Source organism: Myxocyprinus asiaticus, chromosome 3 (assembly GCF_019703515.2).
Source record: "Myxocyprinus asiaticus isolate MX2 ecotype Aquarium Trade chromosome 3, UBuf_Myxa_2, whole genome shotgun sequence".
Taxonomy (NCBI): Eukaryota; Metazoa; Chordata; class Actinopteri; order Cypriniformes; family Catostomidae; genus Myxocyprinus; species Myxocyprinus asiaticus.
Window position 1 is genome coordinate 13,361,338 of NC_059346.1, and position 22,288 is coordinate 13,383,625.

A 22,288-nucleotide genomic window follows, 5' to 3' on the forward strand; every position below is an offset into this window, starting at 1 on the left:
GTAGATGGAGCCAGTTGGTCAGCACAGACTTTCAGACAGGCAGGTGAAATACCATCTGGGCCTGAAGCTTTCCAAGTCTTTTGTTTCCGAAAGACCCGACACACACCCTCCTAACAGATCATAAGTGTAGATTGAGTAGCAAGAGAGGGAAGAAGTGGGGTTCCAGGTGGTGTTGGTGTGTGTGTGAAGTGAAGACCAGAGCAGGGGAGGGGTGTGAGACTAGGCAGTAAAACACATTCAATTCATCAGCCATTAGTTGACTCTCTACAGAGCGAGGGGGAGGTTTCTTGTACTTGGTGATGCTTTTCAGGCCTTTCCACACAGATGCAGGATTGTTGGCTGAAAACCGTTTTTTCAGCCTTTCAGAGTAGCTTATTTTAGCCACTCTGATTTCCTTAGTCAGTGTGTTCCTGGCCTGGTTGTACAATATTTTATCCCCACTTCTGTAAGCATCTTCTTTGACATGACGAAGCTGTGTTTTCCTGTAAACCACAGTTTATCGTTATTGAATGATAAAAATGTCCTATTAGGGATGCACATATCCTCACAGAAACTGATACAGTTGAAGTTAGAAGTTTACATACACCTTAGCCAAATACATTTAAACTCAGTTTTCACAATTCTTGACATTTAATCATAGAAAACATTCCCTGTCTTAGGTCAGTTAGGATCACTACTTTATTTTAAGGATGTGAAATGTATTTATATTTATATTAAATTATATTTATTTTAGCTTGTATTTCTTTCATCACATTCCCAGTGGGTCAGAAGTTTACATACACTTTGTTAGTATTTGGTAGCATTGCCTTTAAATTGTTTAACTTGGGTCAAACGTTTTGGGTAGCCTTCCACAAGTTTCTCACAATAAGTTGCTGGAATTTTGTCCCATTCCTCCAGACAGAACTGCTGTAACTGATTCAGGTTTGTAGGCCTCCTTGCTTGCACATGCTTTTTCAGTTCTGCCCACAAAGTTTCTATCAGACTGAGGTCAGGGCTTTGTGATGGCCACTCCAATACCTTGACTTTGTTGTCCTTAAGCCATTTTGCCACAAATTTTGAGGTATGCTTGGGGTCATTGTCCATTTGGAAGACCCATTTGCGACCAAGCTTTAACTTCATGGCTGATGTCTTGAGATATTGCTTCAATATACCCACATAAGGTTCTTTCCTCATGATGCCATCTATTTTGTGAAGTGCACCAGTCCCTCCTGCAGCAAAGCACCCCCACAACATGATGCTGCAACCCCTATGCTTCACGGTTGGGATGGTGTTCTTCGGCTTGCAAGCCTAAACCTTTTTCCTCCAAACATAACAAAGGTCTTTATGGCCAAACAGTTCAATTTTTGTTTCATCAGACCAGAGGACATTTCTCCAAAAAGTAAGATCTTTGTCCCCATGTGCACTTGCAAACTGTAGTCTGGCTTATTTATGGCAGTTTTGGAGCAGTGGCTTCTTCCTTGCTGAGCAGCCTTTCAGGTTATGTCGATATAGGACTCATTTTACTGTGGATATAGATACTTGTCTACCTGTTTCCTCCAGCATCTTCACAAAGTCCTTTGCTGTTGTTCTGGGATTGATTTGCACTTTTCACACCAAATTACTTTCATCTGTAGGAGACAGAATGCGTCTCCTTCCTGAGTGGTATAATGGCTGCATGGTCCCATGGTGTTTATACTTGCGTACTATTGTTTGTACAGATGAATGTGGTACATTCAGTTGTTTGGAAATTGCTTCCAAGGATGAACCAGACTTCTGCAGAGGCACGGAATTTGAAGGTAGGCCTTAAAAGACATCCACTGGTACACCTCCAGTTCAGTACACCTCCTATCAGAAGCTAACTGGCTAATTGTCTAAAGGCATTTTCTGGAATTTTACAAGCTGCTTAAAGGCACAGTGTATGTAAACTTCTGACCCACTGGACCCACTATGATATAGTCAATTAAATGTGAAACAAATTGTCTGTAAACAACTGATAGAAAAATTAGTCGTGTCATGCATAAGATAGATGTCCTAAACGACTTGCCAAAACTATAGTTTGCTAATATTAAATCTGTGGAGTGGTTAAAAAAAAATAGTTTTTTACAGTGGTGTAGCAGCAGTCCAGTATATTTCTGTCTCTGGTGGGGCATGTGATGTGTTTTGTATTTTGGCAGTTCATGGGTGAGGTTAGCTTTATTAAAATCTCCCAGAATAATAAAAAGTGAGTCTGGGTGTTGTTGGTCCGTGTCTGTGATGTGATCAGTCAGCAACACTGTGTTCACGCACGCTTGTGGTGGGATATAAACATTCACCAGAATGAACGAGGAAAACTCCCGCTGCAAGTAGAAATTCTTACAGTTGATGAAGAGCGCTTCTAAATTAGGACAGCACATCTTTTTAAACACTGTTACATCTGTACACCAACTTTCATTGATGTAAAAGCATGTTCCATCACCTCTCGTTTTCCCTGATGATTCCGCAACGCGATCTGCTCTGAACAGCTGGAAGCCCAGCAGATGAAACACGCTGTCCGGGATGGCTTCATTCAGCCAGATTTCCATGAAACACAGAGGAGCAGAAGCAGTTTTGTTGGTGAGGGAGCGGACATTCCCCAGATGAATACTCGGTAGTGGAGTCCTAAAGCCGCATTGACGAAGCTTCACAAGCACGCCGGCTCGCTTCCCTCACATGCGTCTTTTGGATCACTTGTAGATCACTGCTGCACCTCCAACTAAGATGTCTAATAGAACATCCAAATAATCAAACACCGGCAAAAAATGATCAGGTATGCTCTGCTGAATATTCAGCAGTTCATTCCTGGTAAAACAAAAAACATGACAAACAAACAAAAGAAATGCTAGAGAACTCCACAACGAAGCAGCCATCTGCAGCACCATCTTGAAACAGTGAAAGAAAGAAACCAGACTGGTTCCATCTGGACCGCGAGACATCATGACTACGATTGCACCATCTCATTGTTTCTACACTTTTCGACAAAACAACAAAGCTGTGTCAACCGAAAGCGCAGGCATAGATATCACTGGTCTTTCAGCGCTATATCCTTGAATATTATTGTCTAGCACAGAAAACGCTTTATTATTCCCTTTCACGCTCTGCACACGTTGCATCTCTGCCCTGGCCTGTGACATTTTATCTAGGGATGTGCAAGACTAGTTGACTAAACGGTTTTGATGCTGCTAGTCGACACTGGAATTACTAGTCTGTTAATATATTCTCCCCATTGAACTGATCAAAATTTTTACACATTTACATTTGACTTTATATTTTTTTAAAAGGCTGCGCTTAAATTACTGTCATATTTATGTTACATATTTTATGTATAATTAATAATACAAATATTATTTAAAAAAAGAGGATATCTGGAGCAGATACAAAGTTTAATTTCACCTCAGGCTGCGCATGCTTCTTCCCACTCTCACTTGTGGAGCGCAGCAAATTGTCCTCTCGCTAGACAAGCAAACTCAGCAAAGTAGTAATGAAATCACTTCAGTGGTGGTGCGGGAATCAGATTTCCAAACGTTTGAAATGTTTTCACATTTGAGTCCTCTTTAAATATGTGTGTGCTTGTACGTTATTTTTCCGCTGTGCAGGCTTTCTCAAGTGCAGGAAAGCCACGTGAGTCAAGTCCCGTCTTTCACCGGACCATGTCGACGTGTTAATTCTGCTCATCAAAAAATGTATGCTTTTGATTAAGTAGCCTACAAAATTACTGTTTCAGGCTAGGTATGCCATTTTTTAAAATATGCTGATTAAGAATGCTATTTTCAATGAGGTGCCGAATGCTTAACGGGTTAAACTATCTTTTATTCTGTGTGCACGTCATGTTTAAAAAACAAGGTTTACTGTAGGCTACAACACATGCCTATTTTTTCTATCCTATTTTTTTTTTTTTTGTACATCGTAACTGTTATTGGTTAACGTTCTTTACCGAACAGCTGTCATATTAGATCAATGTCTAATGCACCACTGCACGTCGTGAAATACAACTTTTCAGCATTTTTTTCTTTCTTTTGTAGATTTGGCTTAGCCTACCTGCTAATTATTTTCAACAATGTCCTGACTGGGGGCCTGGGTAGCTCAGCGAGTATTGACACTGACTACCACCCCTGGAGTCATGAGTTCGAATCCAGGGTGTGCTGACTGACTCCAGCCAGGTCTCCTAAGCAACCAAATTGGCCCGGTTGCTAGGGAGTGTAGAGCCACATGGGGTAACCTCCTCGTGGTCGCGATTAGGGGTTCTCGCTCTCAATGGGGCGCATGGTAAGTTGTGCGTGGATTGCGGAGAATAGCATGAGCCTTCCACATGCGGAGTCTCCGCGGTATCATGCACAATGAGCCACGTGATAAGATGCGTGGATTCACTATCTCAGAAGCGGAGGCAACTGAGACTTGTCCTCTGCCACCTGGATTGAGGTGAGTAACTGCGCCACCACGAGAACCTACTAAGTAGTGGGAATTGGGCATTTCAAATTGGGAGAGAAAAAAAAACAAAAATCAAACAATGTCCTGACTGTTTTAATATGTTAAGTAACTTTTACTTGTTGAATTCCGTTTAGAACAGGCTGGGTTGCTCTATTTGTCCTGCACTATTCATTCAATTGTTTTCAATAAATATGCCTGTTACATATTTGCTAACGTTGATTCAGTGAATGCGTGTCATGTTCTATATTTAATGTACAATGATCATGATGCAAGATGAGCACGTCGCAGATAAATGCCCCTTTTCAGTGGAATTTAGCAAGTCGGATTTGGAATAGATTAAATATTTTAAAATGGGTTGCATAAAAATTTTTTTTTTTTTTTTTTTGGACTGTTTTCTGAAGGTTGGTTTCTTTTTAGACTATTTGATAAGTCGACTTCAAATTTTTCATTTAAACCAGTGAAATTAGTCATTCCGCACATCCCTAATTTTATCATTTATTTACAGTATAATAACTGTAATAAAAAAAAAAAAAATGCATTACTTGGACATTGTCAGAAGTCAGTAAGGCTATGAAATATTTTTATTTTTTATTATTATTTATGTCTTGCTGCTGTTTTTGTATTGTTTTTGTATTGTTGTACACTGGAAGCTCCTGTCACCAAGACAAATTCCTTGTATGTGTAAGCATACTTGGCAATAAAGCTCATTCTGATTCTGATTCTGAAATGATACAAGTTATTAATGTCCAGACATTTTTTGGGAAATAAATATTGAGACTGGACCTCTTGGAACTTTAACTAAATACCCCTGCTATGGTCTATTATATTCTTATTTCTTATACCCACAACCATATCGACACTCCTAAATAATGCTCCGAGGAGAAAAAAAAAAAAAAAGACTTTTTCTGCCGTCTCCAGTGCATCAGTCTGTTAGACTTTGGACCAAACAATCCAAACACACTCACATAAAGAATACACAATCTCTGTTTCTGTCATCTTCTATACTGACTGCTCCTGCTGTGTTTTAAAGAGCACAAAGATAGCTGTTGCTGTCTATTTGCGAAAATCGTTCTCTGTGTCCTCTGGTTTTGACATGACAAAGTACTGATGTTCATATCACAGAGAACCACAGTAGGCTGCATGTTTGATAGACTCAGTTAAATCCCCACCATCATAAAACAGTTCAGGTGGACGCTCTTCTTTCAAGCTGTTTATTAATAGCACTTCAAAAAAGGCCATAGGTGAGCAATAACACTTCTATTTTTCTTCATTTATTCATTGACCTCTAATGTTTGATCATTAATGAAATGTAATTCCCCTTTACCAAGTTGCACAGGTAGTTATCCTCAGACAGCATGCCCACAGACTGCCTACAGTCCACTCACTAACCATCTGATGCATACAACACAAAAAAGGCGAGCTTCAATAATCTTGGCTGACTTGCACACAACCCAGAGAGGCAGTGTGCAAAGGTTTTTATCAGCCCACCAGTAAACAAATAATTTTTACAAGGTACTAGGTTGCTACAATGAGCACTTCCGAGGAAGAAGGATTTGCCAAAGTTTGCCAGGTTAGTTACAGTGCATCCAGGAAGTATTCACAGCGCTTCACTTTTTCCACATTTTGTTATGTTACAGCCTTATTCCAAAATGGATTAAATTCATTATTTTCCTCAAAATTCTACAAACAATACCCCATAATGACAACGTGAAAGTAGTTTTTTTAAATCTTTGCAAATTTATTACAAATAAAAAACGGAAAAAAAAAAAAAAAAAAAAAAAAAAACAATCACATGTACATAAGTATTCACAGTCTTTGCCATGACACTCAAAATTGAGCTCAGGTGCATCCTGTTTCCACTGATCATCCTTGAGATGTTTCTACAACTTGATTGGAGTCATCCTGTGGTAAATTCAGTTGATTGGACAAGATTTGGAAAGGCACACACCTGTCTATATAAGGTCCCACAGTTAACAGTGCATGTCAGAGCACAAACCAAGCCATGAAGTCCAAGTCCAAATTGTCTGTAGACCTCCAAGACAGGATTGTATCTAGGCACAGATCTGGGGAAGGGTACAGAAAAATTTCTGCAGCATTGAAGGTCCCAATGAGCACAGTGGCCTCCATCATCTGTAAATGGAAGAAATTTGGAACTACTAGGACTCTTCCTATAGCTGGCCACCCGGCCAAACTGAGCGACTGGTGGAGAAGGGCCTTAGTCAGGGAGGTGACCAAGAACCCGATGGTCACTCTGACAGAGCTCCAGCATTTCTCTGTGGAGAGAGGAAAAATTTCCAGAAGAACAACCATCTCTGCAGCACTCCACCAATCAGGCCTGTACGGTAGAGTGGGCAGACGGAAGCCACTCCTCAGTAAAAGGCACATGACAGCCTGCCTGGAGTTTGCCAAAAGGCACCTGAAGGACTCTCAGACCATGAGAAACAAAGATTTTACTCTTTGGCCTGAATGGCAAGCATCATGTCTGGAGGAAACCAGGCACCACTCATCACCTGGACAATACCATCCCTACAGTGAAGCATGGTGGTGGCAGCATCATGCTGTGGGGATATTTTTCAGCAGCAGGAACTGGGAGAATAGTCAGGATTGAGGGAAAGATGAATGCAGCAATGTACAGAGACATCCTTGATGAAAACCTGCTCCAGAGCACTCTGGACCTCAGACTGGGGTGATGGTTCATCTTCCAACAGGACAATGACCCTAAGCACACAGCCAAGATAACAAAGGAGTGGCTACGGGACAACTCTGGGAATGTCCTTGAGTGGCCCAGCCAGAGCCCAGACTTGAACCCGATTGAACATCTCTGGAGAGATCTGAAAATGGCTGTGCACAGACGCTCCCCATCCAACCTGATGGAGCTTGAGAGGTCCTGCAAAGAAGAATGGGAGAAACTGCCCCAAAATAGGTGTGCCAAACTTGTAACATCATACTCAAAAAGACTAGAAGCTGTAATTGGTGCCAAAGGTGCTTCAACAAAGTATTGAGCAAAGACTGTGAATACTTATGTACATGTGATTTTTGTTTTGTTTTTTATTTGTAATAAATTTGCAAAAATTTCAAACAAACTTCTTTCACGTTGTCATTATGGGGTACTGTTTGTAGAATTTTGAGGAAAATAATGAATTTAATCCATTTTGGAATAAGGCTGTAACATAACAAAATGTGGAAAAAGTGAAGCGCTGTGAATACTTTCCGGATGCACTGTAAATATTACAAAAAAAAAACAAAAACAAAAAAAACATTCAGGTCTTTTGTTTGAAGTACTTGTTAGCAAGTCCACTAACTGCACTGTATTTTTTCCTTTGTTTCTCTGTCTATAAAATAAATTTTACTTTTACTGATTACTTTTAGATGGACAGAAATCTCACTTATGTCTGGTGAAAACCACTGTAGCATTATGTGAATTTTTTCCCCCACAATGGTATATTATAGTAGTATTATTGATTTCAGATTTGCCCGCCCCTAAACTTCATTAAAAAAAAAAAAAAAAAAAGGAACTGTGGACGCTTTATATTTTGGTCAGATAAACTCTTCCTGTCTAAGTGGGCAGTTTTGGGCCGAAATGAGTTGCAAAGGTGCTATTGCACTCTGAACATTGGTCTGTATTATTTGAGCTGTCAAACATGTAAACTTCTGGCTCAAACAATTGCTTTAAGAAAGGATTACCTGTTCGCATGGACAATAGCTGATAGGGGAAGTATTTTGAAACCGGTTTGGAAATAACAGTGCAATCTCACCTCAGCGAGGGGTACGATACCCTGTATGTCTCTCTGGCTGATGTAGACAGAGGTGATGGCTTCAGCAGATTCTCCAGTGGAGGGATACTCTATCTGCCAGCGGATGGACTGAGATGACTGCAGGTTGATGAAATTGTCAATCTCAAAGTCCACCCACATGATCTCATAGAAGGAACCATCAAGTCTGGAGAGGGAAAGAGAGAGAGATAACTCTGTGATCAAGGCAGATCAAGGACTTTAGTACAACCACTACTGCCCTGAGCCACACTTTATTCTTTGGTTTGATGTGTACCACTTGCATATCCTCCGGGGCAACAGGGGGCAGTGTTGCCTTTGGCTTCTTACCGATGCTTGCATCTTTTATTCATTCTCTACTGAATCAGTTTATACAAGGACTGGGTTCAGAATGGAATACTGGCTTATTACTTATTAAATACTGCACAGTACAAACAGTATACTGCCTACTATTTTTTTATTTATTTTTTTTAATATTAAGTTGACGATATTCCACGAAAATCTTTTGAAACAATAGTATGCTACAAGTGAGACTCTTTTTCACAAATGATATGGTAAAGTGACATAGAAAGAGTGCTGTGTCTGGCATGTAGCAGTCATGGGACAATCTCAGTTAAAGGACAATGCAACTGAGCACATCTGGGTAACAGAACAGACCATAAAGACAGACAAAACACTGAGTAATGTTCAAATGTGACCTGTTTAACTGTAATCAAATTATCTAGCAATTGGGTGAATCTCACAAAATGTTCAAGTAATATTTCACCCCAAAATCATAAGAAAAAAATTCAAAATCAATTTAAAGGTATTGCATAAAAACACCCTAATTTAGTGATTTTTTAACAATGTAAGATTATTTTCATGACAAATATGCACATTCCCTCCGTCAAATTGTCATTACTGTAATGCGAAAGTCTAATTCTCATTACTGTAACTTAATAAATTACATTTAGTTGAACACATACTACTATGATGTACACTTACAACTGCATTTACCAAATTTACTTTTGTTATTATAATTATTTTCCACATTAGGGTAACATTACAGAAGGCTACTGAGGGGGGTGCTTATTATTTATGAAAAAAAAAAGAAGAAAAAAATGTCACCATGCAAAACATTTTAATGGCCCAAAAAAAGATTTAATTTGTATCTTGTAAAGGATCAGGCTTTTTTGTTTCCCCTTTTGATAGGGGGTTGGGGGAGGGTTGAAATATGACCCAGACAACTCTTGACAGTTTTCGTGTGATTCACTCAATTTCACAACTGCGACTGAAAAGAAAACCTTCCACTTTCCAGTATGAGACATAAAGCATAGGCTGAGAGCCTTTTTTTGTTTTACTCTTCAAATATGATAGCCAACCATCAAAATAAATTAATTCAGGTGAATTAATAATTAAAAAAAAAAGAAAAAGTGATGGAAAGAGCCATAAAATCTACTGTAATTGCATAGATTCAAAATTACATTAAGCATGACTGCATTTCTACATGTTTGAATACAACATCTCATGAAAATATTTCAAGAGACATTAACAATACGAAAAGATTCCTCTCTGTAATCACATCCACAGCATGAACTCAAGGGACTGATCTGCAGAGGAAATTAAAGCAATATAAACCATTAAAGAAGGTTTACTGTGGGAAATAACAGTAACAGCCAGGGCACAATGTATCTTAATACAATTAATGAATAACTTAAGAGCCTGTGCATTAGTGTGAAAGTACAAAACAGAAAACAAGTTATAAAGAATTATAAAATCACTTGCCGTGTAGTCTCAGGACCAGATGGCATGCCCACGGACAACCGTGCAGTTGGAAAACTTTATTTAACATAAAATACACATACAGTAAGTTGTCAATTTAATACTTTTGTTAACCCAGCAAGAAAGAGTACAAATTCAATTTGAAATCTGAATTAAATTGAAATGTAAATCCACTAGAAACCATTATTTGCATAGAGTTCAGCATTTCCCAACTTTTTGATGCTCTCACTGTTGTAATCCTACAATCCTTGCATGAGCCTGACACACAGGTTCCATAAAGAATTAATTTAAATTTGAGAGACTGCCACGCTATTATTTTAATGTTCTATTATTGTGGTATCATTCATTTCAGATGTACTCGAGCCTAAACGATGCAAAAAAACAGAGCAACCTGTGGTTGGTCACTTTACATGTCAGTCAGACAATCTCTTCCTGTCTAAGTGGGCGGTTCTTGGCCAGAATAAGCAGCAAAGTGGACCACACTTTATGTCAATAGTCAAAAGGTTTGGCTCTGCAAGACTACACGCTGGGAAACACACACATGCCAAGCTTTAAGACTGATGTGATAAGACAAAATCCATTTGTTTCTGAATATTTTCATATTATGTATATTATTAATATTATAATATTTATATAATTATATTATTATTGTTTAGTATATTATTACAAAAAAAAAACAAAAAAAAAATCATTGACTGATTCAGATGGCAGAGAAAATACCTGTATGTGTCAGATCTAGAGAGATGGGGATAAAAGATATAACAATTGTAACTCTGCAGCTGAGTAGTTCTGATAGCTTTCCAATTCTTGTCAAAGGTAATGTGAAATAAGGAAGTGCCATGATTTGAAAGGCATCAAAAATGCTCCAACTTGAGCGCTTGCAAATTGCAATGTTGAAAGCTTCGTTGATTATAAGCAGGAGCTACAGCGTATCGCTTGCTTACAGAGATGCATAATAACGGCATTTGCATTTCTGACTAACGTGTTTCTGAAGGTTTATACATGTGTAACATCGTAAATTGAGTAAAAATGCGCTTCCCTGAGTGTGCACACACTAAACTCATGCGTCAGCTGCTAAATGCATGAGAGAGAGAGAGAGAGAGAGAGAGAGAGAGAAGAGAGAGGGAGAGAGATGATTATGACTAGCGCAGATTCTGCTGTTTTTTTGCATGTCCTCTATTCACGCCCCAAAATTTAAGACCTCAGCAAACGGATTTTAAGACTTCTTGTAATTTAAGATATTAAAGACTTTTTATGGCCTTTAATTTTAAAAAGTAAATTTAAGACTTTAAGACATTTTTAAGGATCCGTGGGTACCCTGCCATCCTTATGACACCCCCAAAATGAGTTCAGTTACATTCGCCCAATCTGCCACTTGACGGATATGCTGCTATCTGACCCCTTCCTCCTTCGAAAGGAATGTTTTAGAAGCAGTAAATGAATCAATAAAGCAACAGACAATACTTTATTACAGAGATGGCATACGTCTACAGGGAGAGGGAAAAAAGAGTGAGGGGAGGAGGCTAGTTAGAAAATGAGAGATAAATAATGTTATGGAGAACGAGAACATGGCAGAAAAGAATCCGTCACAGAGCCTCTCTTTCTCTTCTGAAAGTGCAATGTATTTTTTCTCTGAATTTAACCAGCGTTTGTCATTATTCACTCAATACAAATCAGTCAGACAGTGATCTTTGAAAAAACACATATAATCTGAACAATGAGCCACAGAGACACACAAACCACACTCACAGGCTCACACAATTATACGGAAGCACAAATATGCTACACAGGACAGAGGCGTTAAGAGGATTAGTTATGTAGAAATGAGAAGTGGAGGGGACAGGAAAGTTATTCTGTATTCAAGGAAAGTGGTTAAGCATTATAAATGGCTGGATAATAACTTGGCCGATTAGAGCGGAGCAGGATACTGAGGGGAACAGGAGAGATGCATTTTGGAATTTCTGAATTTCTTTTAAAGGAATAGATCACCCAAAAATGAAAATTCTGGCCTTTACTCACAGTTGTGTTATTGTTGTTTTTTTCCGTTGAACACAAAAGGAGATGTTTTGTAGCTTTTGTAGTCTGTTCCTCACATAAAGCTATTTTATGGCTTCAGAACACTTTGAAAATATCATCGTTTATAATGTATATATGAGCCAAAACATTATGACCACCTGCCTAATATGCTGTTGGTCCTACGCGTGCCACTAAAACAGCACCGACCCGCAGAGGCATGGACTCTACAAGACCCCTGAAGGTGACCTGTGGTATCTGGAAACAAGACATTAGCAGCAGATCCTTAAATTCGTGTAAGTTACAAGGTGGATCGGGCTTGTTGGTCCAGCACATCCCACAGATTCAGAATCAGATTGAGATCTGGGGAATTTGGAGGCCAGGGCAACACCTTGAACTCTTCATCGTGTTCCTCAAACCATTCCCGGACAATGGGTACAGTGTGGCAGGGCGCATTATCCTGCTGAAAGAGGCTACTGCCAATAGGGAATACCATTGCCATGAATAGGTGTACAACTTTTTAGGTAGGTGGCATGTGTCAAATTGGCATCCACATGAATGGCTGGACCCAGGGTTTGCCAGAAAAACATTGCCTAAAGCATTACACTCCCTCCACCGGTTTGTCGTCTTCACACAGTGCATCGTGGTGCCATCACTTCCATAGGTAAACAGTGCACACATACACAGCCGTCCACGTGATGTAAAAGAAAATGAGACTCATTGGACCAGGCGACTTTCTTCCACTGCTCCAAGGTCCAGTTCCAACACTCGCGTGCCCATTGTAGGCACTTTCAAAGGTGGACAGTGGTCATCATGGGTACTCTGACCGGTCTGCGGCTACGCAGCAGGATGCGATGCAATGTGTGTTGTGTGACACATTCCTCCTGTAACCATCATTAAAATTTTCAGTGACTTGTGCCACAGTAGACCTTCTGTCGGATCGGACAAGAACGGAAAGCCTTTGTTGCCCTCACGCATCAATAAAAATTGGGGGCCCAACACCCTGTCTCTGGTTTGTGGTTTATCCCTCCTCGGACCACTGTCGCTCAGGTCTTTACTCCTGCCTGCATTCAACACTTTGACTACAAGAACTGATTGTTCGCTTACCATCTAATCTACCCAGACCTTGACATGTGGCCTTGTTAGGAGATGATCTGTCATCATCATAATGTCATTGGTCATAATGTTTTGACTCATTGGTTTATATATACTAGGGATGCTCCGATCAGGATTTTTTTACAGCCGATACCAATCACCGATCTTCTTGTCACCTGATCGGCCAATACTGATCACGATCATTTCACCTTTAATCAGGATCTCTGTCATAACTGGCTATATGCAAGCTTTCTGCTCACTTTCACTAGTAATTGAATTTTCCTCTTCCCAGTAATTTCACTTTGCCTAGTTTTTGCTGACAAAAAGTTTAAAAAGTAAAAAAAAAAAAAAAAGACTTTAAATCAAGGATAGGCTTACAAAATATTCTCTATATTAAGATAAAAAAACTAAAAGAAGCTTAGTCTCAAACTGAAGACAAACTGATGATTTTTGTTATTGATTCGTTGTCATTAATTCATATAATCATTAATATTCTAAATATAATATTCTTAATATATTTTGCATTATATTTAATACATTATATTGTTCTTAATATTGTATAAATAATTATTATAATTATAAATTCCTTCTCTGCCTTTTCATTTAGTTGGATGATTGTATTAATAGTTTTCTTTCACTTGTTGCTGCTTGAACTTTAATGAGGGGAACACGCGCTCTCTCATGAGGGCAAGAGATGAAAGGAAAGCGGAGAAAGAGCACGTTTCTGGACTGTTTCTGGGTGCTACTATTGTTAATGCCATTTAATCAGGAGATATTTAATAAAGATGTTTGAATTACACCACATATTGTAACTCACGTTAATACTGAGATGCTTATGCCCAGCGGAGACTGAGAAGCTGCAGCCATGAACGATAATAAGGACCTTCTCACAGCTCACGCTGTTTTCCCTTTGCCTTGTCGCGTGTGAAACGCCACATTAACAGTACAGTAGATGCATATTCACCATACCTCTCACACTGCATCATTCTTAATGGCTGAATCAAGTTTGTTGTCTTACAACATTATGGCAGTATTCCCTACACTCCGTGATGCCATGACTGCTGCTGAAGTCTTAAAGGAGCGTCTTTTGCGACATGAGTGATCGGTTAATATGAGTTGCCAAATTACTGATCACTGATAGAGTCCTAGCATGTGAATATCGCCCGATACCGATCTGTGGCCAATCGATCGGAGCATCCCTAATATATACATTATATAGGTACTTTTATTTATAGATTTTTTTTTGTCCTTTTTGGAGCTTGACAGACCACGGTCACTATTGAAAAGAGCAGCATCAACATTCTTTTAAAATATCCCCTTTTGTGTTTCACAAATGTAAGCCAGCCATATGGACTTCTTACACACTGTCATTGATTACATGAATTTAAAATATTTCAATTAAAATGATATTTTTCTAAAATAATATTACCTCTGACTACATCCAAATATTAAAAATATTAAATATACTATACTAAATATTTAGTATTAATATGACACTAGATTAATATAGATTAATATATAGATTAATATAGCTCCACCATTAAACCTATGTTAACTTAAATTTTCTCTCGCACAGTAAGTGCAGATCATTCTCACACTTCAAACGGACAATCGATCCCTTGCACATCTCTCTTCCGCTCCTCGTTTCAGTTTTCGCAGTTTCAGACGAAAAAACAACACCTGTGGCTGCTAATGTGCAATCGTATTTTAGAGCTGGTATCAAGGCAATCGGCTTCTCATTTCCCAAATGTTGAAGTATAACATGTCTGGTATCAATGCAATTGGCTTCTCATTTCCCGAATGTTGGAGTATATATTGTCATAGTAATATGCACAGTACTGCCAGGATAAGAAAGAATACTAAATTAAACCAATAACTCATGACATACAAATAAGTGTGGTCCCAGAGACAAAGGACCCCCTTTCCCACCTAAACTCAACACCAGGATTGGCTGAGACACCCCATGAGGAGTACCTGGAACAGATAGTTAGTTGAGTTTCGTCAGAAAGTCAAGGCTCGCCCTCCCGACTCTTTTACAGATCCTCAAGACCACAAATTCAGTGAGACCATCTAGCAATCAAGAAATAACTTTCTTAAATTTAGTCACATCGCTAAATTGATATATTAAGCTTAAGATACCTACTCTATTTTGTTAGAGTACGACTGAGTTAAGATTATCACCGAGTAGTGGTCTGTCATATTTCACCAATCTCCATAATCTCAAGGTTCTAACATTCCATTTATCTTGCTTAGTGTGGATGCTTTGTATATATGTGTGTGTGTATGAGTTTTATGTTAATGTAGTTTGTAGCATTTAGTCTGTGTTTTGTCTTAGTTTAATAAACCGCTCACAAATTAAGGTCCCTAAAATATTACGATCTTGGTACATGCTTTAAACAATACTGTATTACAATAAGAAAAGTTATTTTCTATGGCCAGGAGAATAACATTTTATCAGAATTGACTGACGATTATACTGAACATTCAGTGGATGAAATCATTGGTTGATTGTTAATGCTAAATCTGCTACATCAGCTAATTCTTGCATCTGATATAAATATTTATAATTAATCATAATTAATTGTTAATATTTTCCCTTTGAGCTAGTTTTACTACAGCATCATCACATTTTTGAACTATGATGTATCATGCCACGATAAACCGTTGCACCCCTAGTAAATACGGTGAAATATGCTACTATTAACCACTGCCTAAAAAAAAAAAACATCTCTAGTATTTCTGAATTTTTGGGTGCATGTGTGTATGTTTTTGTATGTATTCTCACCCCCTCAGAAACTCTAATGCAACTGAGCAATTATCTTTACTTAAAAAAAATGTGGCCTCATATGGGGAGAAAGCGCAGACATCAGGGCATCGGAGTTAAAACACAAACCCACAGTCACGATTCACTCTCAACTCGCTCACTCTCATCCACAATTGAAGCGTACGAGAGAAGAGTGGGGTGGGGAGGCTCATTGTGCTGGGCTGTATTAATTAGCCATCAATGATTGGTTCAGGGTTTGTGGTCGCCACAGACTCCTAAGAGACAGGAGTGTTTATCTTATTGTGGGTCAGAAGCCGAGAGAAGCTGAGTGGAAGACACACCACTATACATCACTTGCCTGTTGTTTAACCTTTGTAAAGAAAGTTGTGTTTTAGAGTGCTGAGGAGAGGCAGAAGGGAAGGGACAGAGAAGTGCAGTCAGCCGTTTGTCACCCGTGACGGGTTCACTCAGGTAAACCTGTAATTCAGGATGTCGCTTGAGAGAGTTCCTCCGTAGGTGTCCACAAAGATAGAGCTAAGGTCTTTTAATTGTCATCTCATAGTATTTTCTGAGGTTGTCGCACAATTTCAACACATTCTTCAGATTTCCATTACATTTTGCCTGAAGACAATAAACTGTGAGAAATTATTATAATTAATTTGTAAGTATATTTAACAACAAAAAAGTTAACTAGATTTTAGGACTGCACAGTTAATAAAAAATAAAAATAATAATAATTACATTAAGCCGCAATTAATTGTGAAAAGTGTCAATTACTGAATTCCTTTAAGGTATACTCCAGTCGTGTCTAAAATTCTTATTTACAATGTGTTTATTTTCTTTTCTTTTTTGCAACACTGAGCATTGTGAACATGCATGCAATGATAAATCAGTGTTTAGATTGGTTTAGGCTGAGAAAGAATCTGACTTTTTAGCCTAAATTAATAATAAAGATCTGCAGTTGCCCTAAACAAAATAATTTTTTAATGTAAACTCTATTAACTTAATAATTGAGATTACAATATCAAGAGAAATAATCAACAATTATCATTTTTGTCAACATCGTGCAGCCCTGTTTATATTTCTGATGATGGGGAGTTTTGAGTGGTTGATAGGGCATTGCTAATTGGTTGCTAGTAGGGATGTCATAAAAGATCAATATATCGATTATTGAACAGCACGTTGTTTTACTGATATATTTTTGAGGCATCAATCCATTAAAATTAGCCGACATTTAACTTAGAAGTCCAATTTGCGTGCTTTCCAATACACTCAGTTGGCCTCTGACTAACAGTCTGGCATAATAGCATTGGGATACCACAACAGGGTGATATAACATGTATCTCACACACTCACACACTCACACACTCAGGACGAGCTGAAGTGGTACAGGAGATGGTAGTCCAAAGTGATGAAAGTTTTGATACTTATTCAAGAATGACCAGTGACGTTGATGAGTTTGCAGGTTAGTGAAACTATTGTAAATGTTGTAAACTAAATGATTAGAAATGGTGATGTTTATTATGCAATTTCTCTGTATGTAGCCTTGAACAGGTCTTTCATTTAAGCTGTCTAACCACAAAACGACAAACTTGAACTAAAAATACATTGTATAGGCTATATGAAAGATACATGTTCACAATAGATCATCCAGTGATGGTTAGAGTAAATAATGTTTGTCCTTTGATAATGATTTGGGTCGAATTTTATGGAAAACTATGCGAGTTGCATTCTGTGGTGCTGCAGAATGTTGACGCTGAGTGTTGGTGGTGTGTGTGCACATTTTGTAGAAAATAAATAATTGTTCCTAATTTTAGAATGCGCCATGTCATTCGCCAGACGTGTCCGATGTGCGACCCGCTTTAATTTACCCAGCTGCTCACACTTTATTAAAGTGGTGTTGAGAAATAAGTCTGAAGAGGCAAAGACTATTGTGCAATGAGCAGCCTTGTTTATATCTGAAAAAAATCCAGATATGTATCGTTAATCACCGGGAAAATCTTCTCATTATCAATGCGTGAAAAAGGCATCGATCCCAAGCCTAGTGTTTAGGGTGGTTGCTTGCTGACCCAAGTCTCTATTCTGGCCTGCATATATGAATAAGGTCCCTCCTATAATGTAAGTCTACAGTGGGTATCCATTCAGTATAGGCTTTCTACCATCGCGATCACCGCGTGAATGGGTCATTAGCAGCTCTAACACACTAAGTGGTGCTATAACCACAGAATTTCAACAGGCCAGAGCTGAATGCTTCAGAGCTCTTTCTCCCAATGTAACGACCATTAAATTGGAGATGGTAAGGGAAAGTTAAGCTTGTTTTGCCAACAGCCATAAAAAAGCAAAAAAGAGGAGAAAGAAGAACAACAACAAACTTAAAAACACCACAACAATTATTTTCTGGGTAAACGTTGCAATGGAGACATATGATAAAAATTTTACTGCAGCATCCAGTAACGTCCAAACATTGGAGAGTTATTTGTTTGCATTTATTCATACAAATTTCATTAGAGAAAATAATAATTTGTGAGTATTTTTATACATTTGCACAGATGTTATGAGCGAGCATCATTAGACCGCAAATTCAAACAATTGTGACTTCCAAAAACTGTTAAGACTATAAACCTGTGCTTCCTTATAATGTGCCGATAGGCTAGACCATATTTTCTATTTTTAAACAGGATTATCAAATATGAATTAATTAATTTATATGTATATCATCGTGTCATATTATGTTTTATTCTAATGGCAATAAAAACTAAAGAAAAAGTGAACAGGATCATTATTTATGGGAGCAGAATACTAATCAAATAAAATATTATAAAATATTTGAAAAAGAATCGCAATTTTCCATCACATGTATTAGGGAGGAAGTTAGTACTGTGACCACATTATTTGTATAATACACGCTTGAGTTTTATGCTACACATGTGATAACCAGAAACGCTATGCAGTTCAAACCTGTAGGTTAAGAGCTTTGTTATTCGTTATCTGTCAAAGTATTTTATTAGTAGTTAATATTTGCTATTAACCAATGTTGCCCCAAAGCTTGATGATATTGAGTATTTTTCAGTGATTATTTGCTTTCAGATGTAACACCAATAGTCTATTGGCAACATAGAAATACATAACAAAGTGCGTTGTAAGTGTCGGTCCAATGGCATGGAAAGTAACATCGGTGTGCCAGTGTCTGGACGTGGTCATGGTGATACTATGGTTATTTTAAGACATCAGGACAGATCTGTGTTCCAATCGGCTTAGTGCATTATTTGGGATATTATAACCCTTTTAACACTTTTTTAGAAACTTTAAGCTTCAGCGATTCACACCTTAACTCGACAGGGGGAGAAGGTTTTTAAATCTTTTGTTTATGCTGAAAAAGGTGCAGTGGGGACTCACATGTTGCCTGACAAGAACATGATCGATTACATTACATACATTGAAAAAAATATATTAACACTAATAACAAACAAATTCAGTAGGGCTTTATTAATTATGACAGTTGGTTGTTCATTCAATTACTGATTAATTTTATAATGACGCAAGTCGCATAATATTTGGGAGCAGCGTTTCGACAAGAAAAAGATGCTCACATTTCATACAATGTCATAATCTGACAAGAACATCATATTGTGAACGTGAAGCACAAGTTAACATGGCGTTAACGTTGCTTGGTAATGTGCACCATTTCACATTGAATAAAGAAACCTCATTTGAACTCAATGTCTCGGTTCGCTCGGCTGCAGCGTGTGCAATACAATGTGAAAAAAAGCGATAATGTTCCACACTATTGTAAACTACACTCACGTTATTGTAGGCTACTGTATAATGTAATTAAGTTGAATAATAAACGTTATGATGTAATTATGAACGCTGCCGCCCTATGCAACCGTATCACAATGATTTTACCTTTAAAACACATTCGTGGCGACAAATACAAGTTAAATGCCATGTATGAAATATATACAATATAATATATGAACAAATGACCAACAATGATCCTACAGGACACAGAGTCAGTAGCAGCAACAGCACAAAATGTCTTTTTGTGAATCTGCTGGATGTAGTTTACTTTATACATGTATCCAAATAGACAATAAGATAAGTAAAGCTGGTCTCGAATCCACGATTTGCAGGAAAACACAGTATCAACTGACATGAGCGCACAGCCCCTGAGATATCAGTCCACATGTGACTTTCAAAGAACTTCAGTTTTTAACTGAACTTTAAAGAATATTATTTAAAAACAACAAAATAAGCACACACACATATATACACGCAGTATACTGTATAAATATGAGTGGGTCTAACACTTTTAGTCTAACACTGTCGACTAGCCGGGTCACTTATAACACGGGTTAACGGCAATAATTAAATTAATTGTTGTTGTTTTAATCATAATAACACTCACTTTCGTCACACTACTAAACGATGGTGACAAAAGTGTCCCTTTGTGCCTCCTGGCGGCGATTTTGCGAATGTGTCTCACGTGTGAGAATTTAAAATTTTCAGGTGGCGGTACTCTCCACGGTAGTAAGGCTCAATCTAGTTGTTTACCCACTGTATGTCTAAAGGGGCGGTAACACTACGCTTCATGCTCCACTCACTCCCATTCAAATGCATCTGAATGCGGAAGACCAGAAACGCAAGCTCATGGGAAGAAATTTCGCACTATGCTGTGGAGAAAAGTTAAAGTTTGGTGAACTCTGAACTGCGAATCCAGATGATGAGAAGACGTGTGACCAATATAAGGTCGAAACCTCACACAATGGCCTCTTGGTTCAATTTATTTCAATTAAGGATACATAACTTAAAGTTGTGTGTTTTTATTGCAGAAAAGTGCACAGACCGTATATTCCAAAATTTTGATTATAATAGTACTAGTTCTTTTTTATTTATTATTTATTTAAAAAAACAAAAGGCCTCATGCACAACATCATACCCTGGTCCCTTGCGATGTCCTAGTCCTAGTGTGATCAGGGCTTAAGCCTAATGTAACTCAGATCACTCGAAAAGTAATAGTAATAATTTCAACAACATGGCACAGACAAATACTGTATGTGAGTGTATGACTATAAGCATATGTGGTCCTCTTTCATAAGGCGGGGAGTTCAAATCGTCTTTGTCTTGGATGATGCTCAAGTTCAGGAACAATGGCTTTGTGGAAGTTTGGTGTGCTAAATATAGAGCCAGACACTGACCTAATTGCAATTTTACCATGCACCAAGCAGGTAAGAGAGTCAGCATTCAAAAAGTGTGTGTGTGGCAGAGAGAAAGAGAAAGACTAGAGAAAGAACAATGTCATATCCTTGTTACTGACCGCTGGCACCCAGCCAAGACTAAAGCTATCATGGGACAAAGAAAGAAAGGGGTACAAAAAAGTGAGAGGGAGCGTGAGAGGGAGGCAGGAGAGTATGGCAGCAGATCCGTGGTTGCTGTGGCGTTCCAGTAAGTAGCAGACAGTAGCCACTGTGACAGACAGGTGGAGCACAGCGGTCTTGACGCTAAACTGCATAGAGGTCCGTTGAGCTACACTGCCTTATCCACACTACACAATAGCAAACAAGTGTGTAGCATGTGTGTGTGTGTGCACGCCCTTGCCAACAGAGGCAAGAGAGTCTTCACATGTTATAGAGCCCAAAAGAGACAGAAATGTCACGTTACCGTTCTTTTTTTCTTCCTTTCTCTCACCTCCACTCTCTCTCTAGAACACAATGCCTCTTTTGACACGTCATATCCCCACTGAGACTTTCTGTGGTTTTTAGGTCATAGTGAATTTGAATGCAGCCTCATAAAGCATATTCAGTCAACAATAACCCTACTGACTGCTCAAGAAAGTTCATATGCTGGGCTCATTCTATAAGCAACAACATGAAATATTAAAATAAAATCAACCTCACCAACTGTCAAGAGACAGCGCATGTAAATTCAGACTGGTGTGATGACGAACAATATATATTTTTAAAAGACAATGGCTGTATATTTGCTGAGGAGAGGCGGATCAGTGAACAATTTGTTGAGGGTCATGCACCTACTGTATATAAGAAACACAAATACTTTTCAACAACTTACTAGTTCTGTACACAAGAGCAAGTCTAGGCAGTCCAATGGTATAGTTTTTGATTTGCTCGCAAAGGGACCTGGGTTCAAATCCCAACCTAATATATAATTTCTTTTAAAAATAAAACTTTATTTTAGGCCTTTTTGACACTTTATTGACAGTAAAAAGGGGAATAGAAACTAGAGTACAAGTGGGAATAGGATCAGGACACGATGCAGGCCAGATCCAAACCTGTGTCCCATATGAGCACCATGGCTCAACTGTGACCGTTATTTCGCCAAGCAGGTTGTGTTTTAAGGCCTGTTCACACCAAATCCGTTACGATTTTGCGAGACGAACCTCTGACAGAAGGTTTATTACAGTCTGTACAAAAATGAAACAAAAAACTATTTCACTCCAATACAG

General features: G+C 38.4%; 1 protein-coding gene across 1 annotated transcript in view; it reads right to left on the reverse strand.

Moving 5' to 3' along the window:
- The window catches only part of LOC127418497 (transmembrane protein 132C-like), a 348,303-nt gene that overhangs the window by 78,833 nt on the left and 247,182 nt on the right, over positions 1–22,288 (reverse strand). The window contains exon 4 of the mRNA XM_051659094.1: positions 8,178–8,361. Coding sequence (XP_051515054.1) covers positions 8,178–8,361 — 184 coding nt within the window. The remainder of the gene's footprint in view (positions 1–8,177; positions 8,362–22,288) is intronic.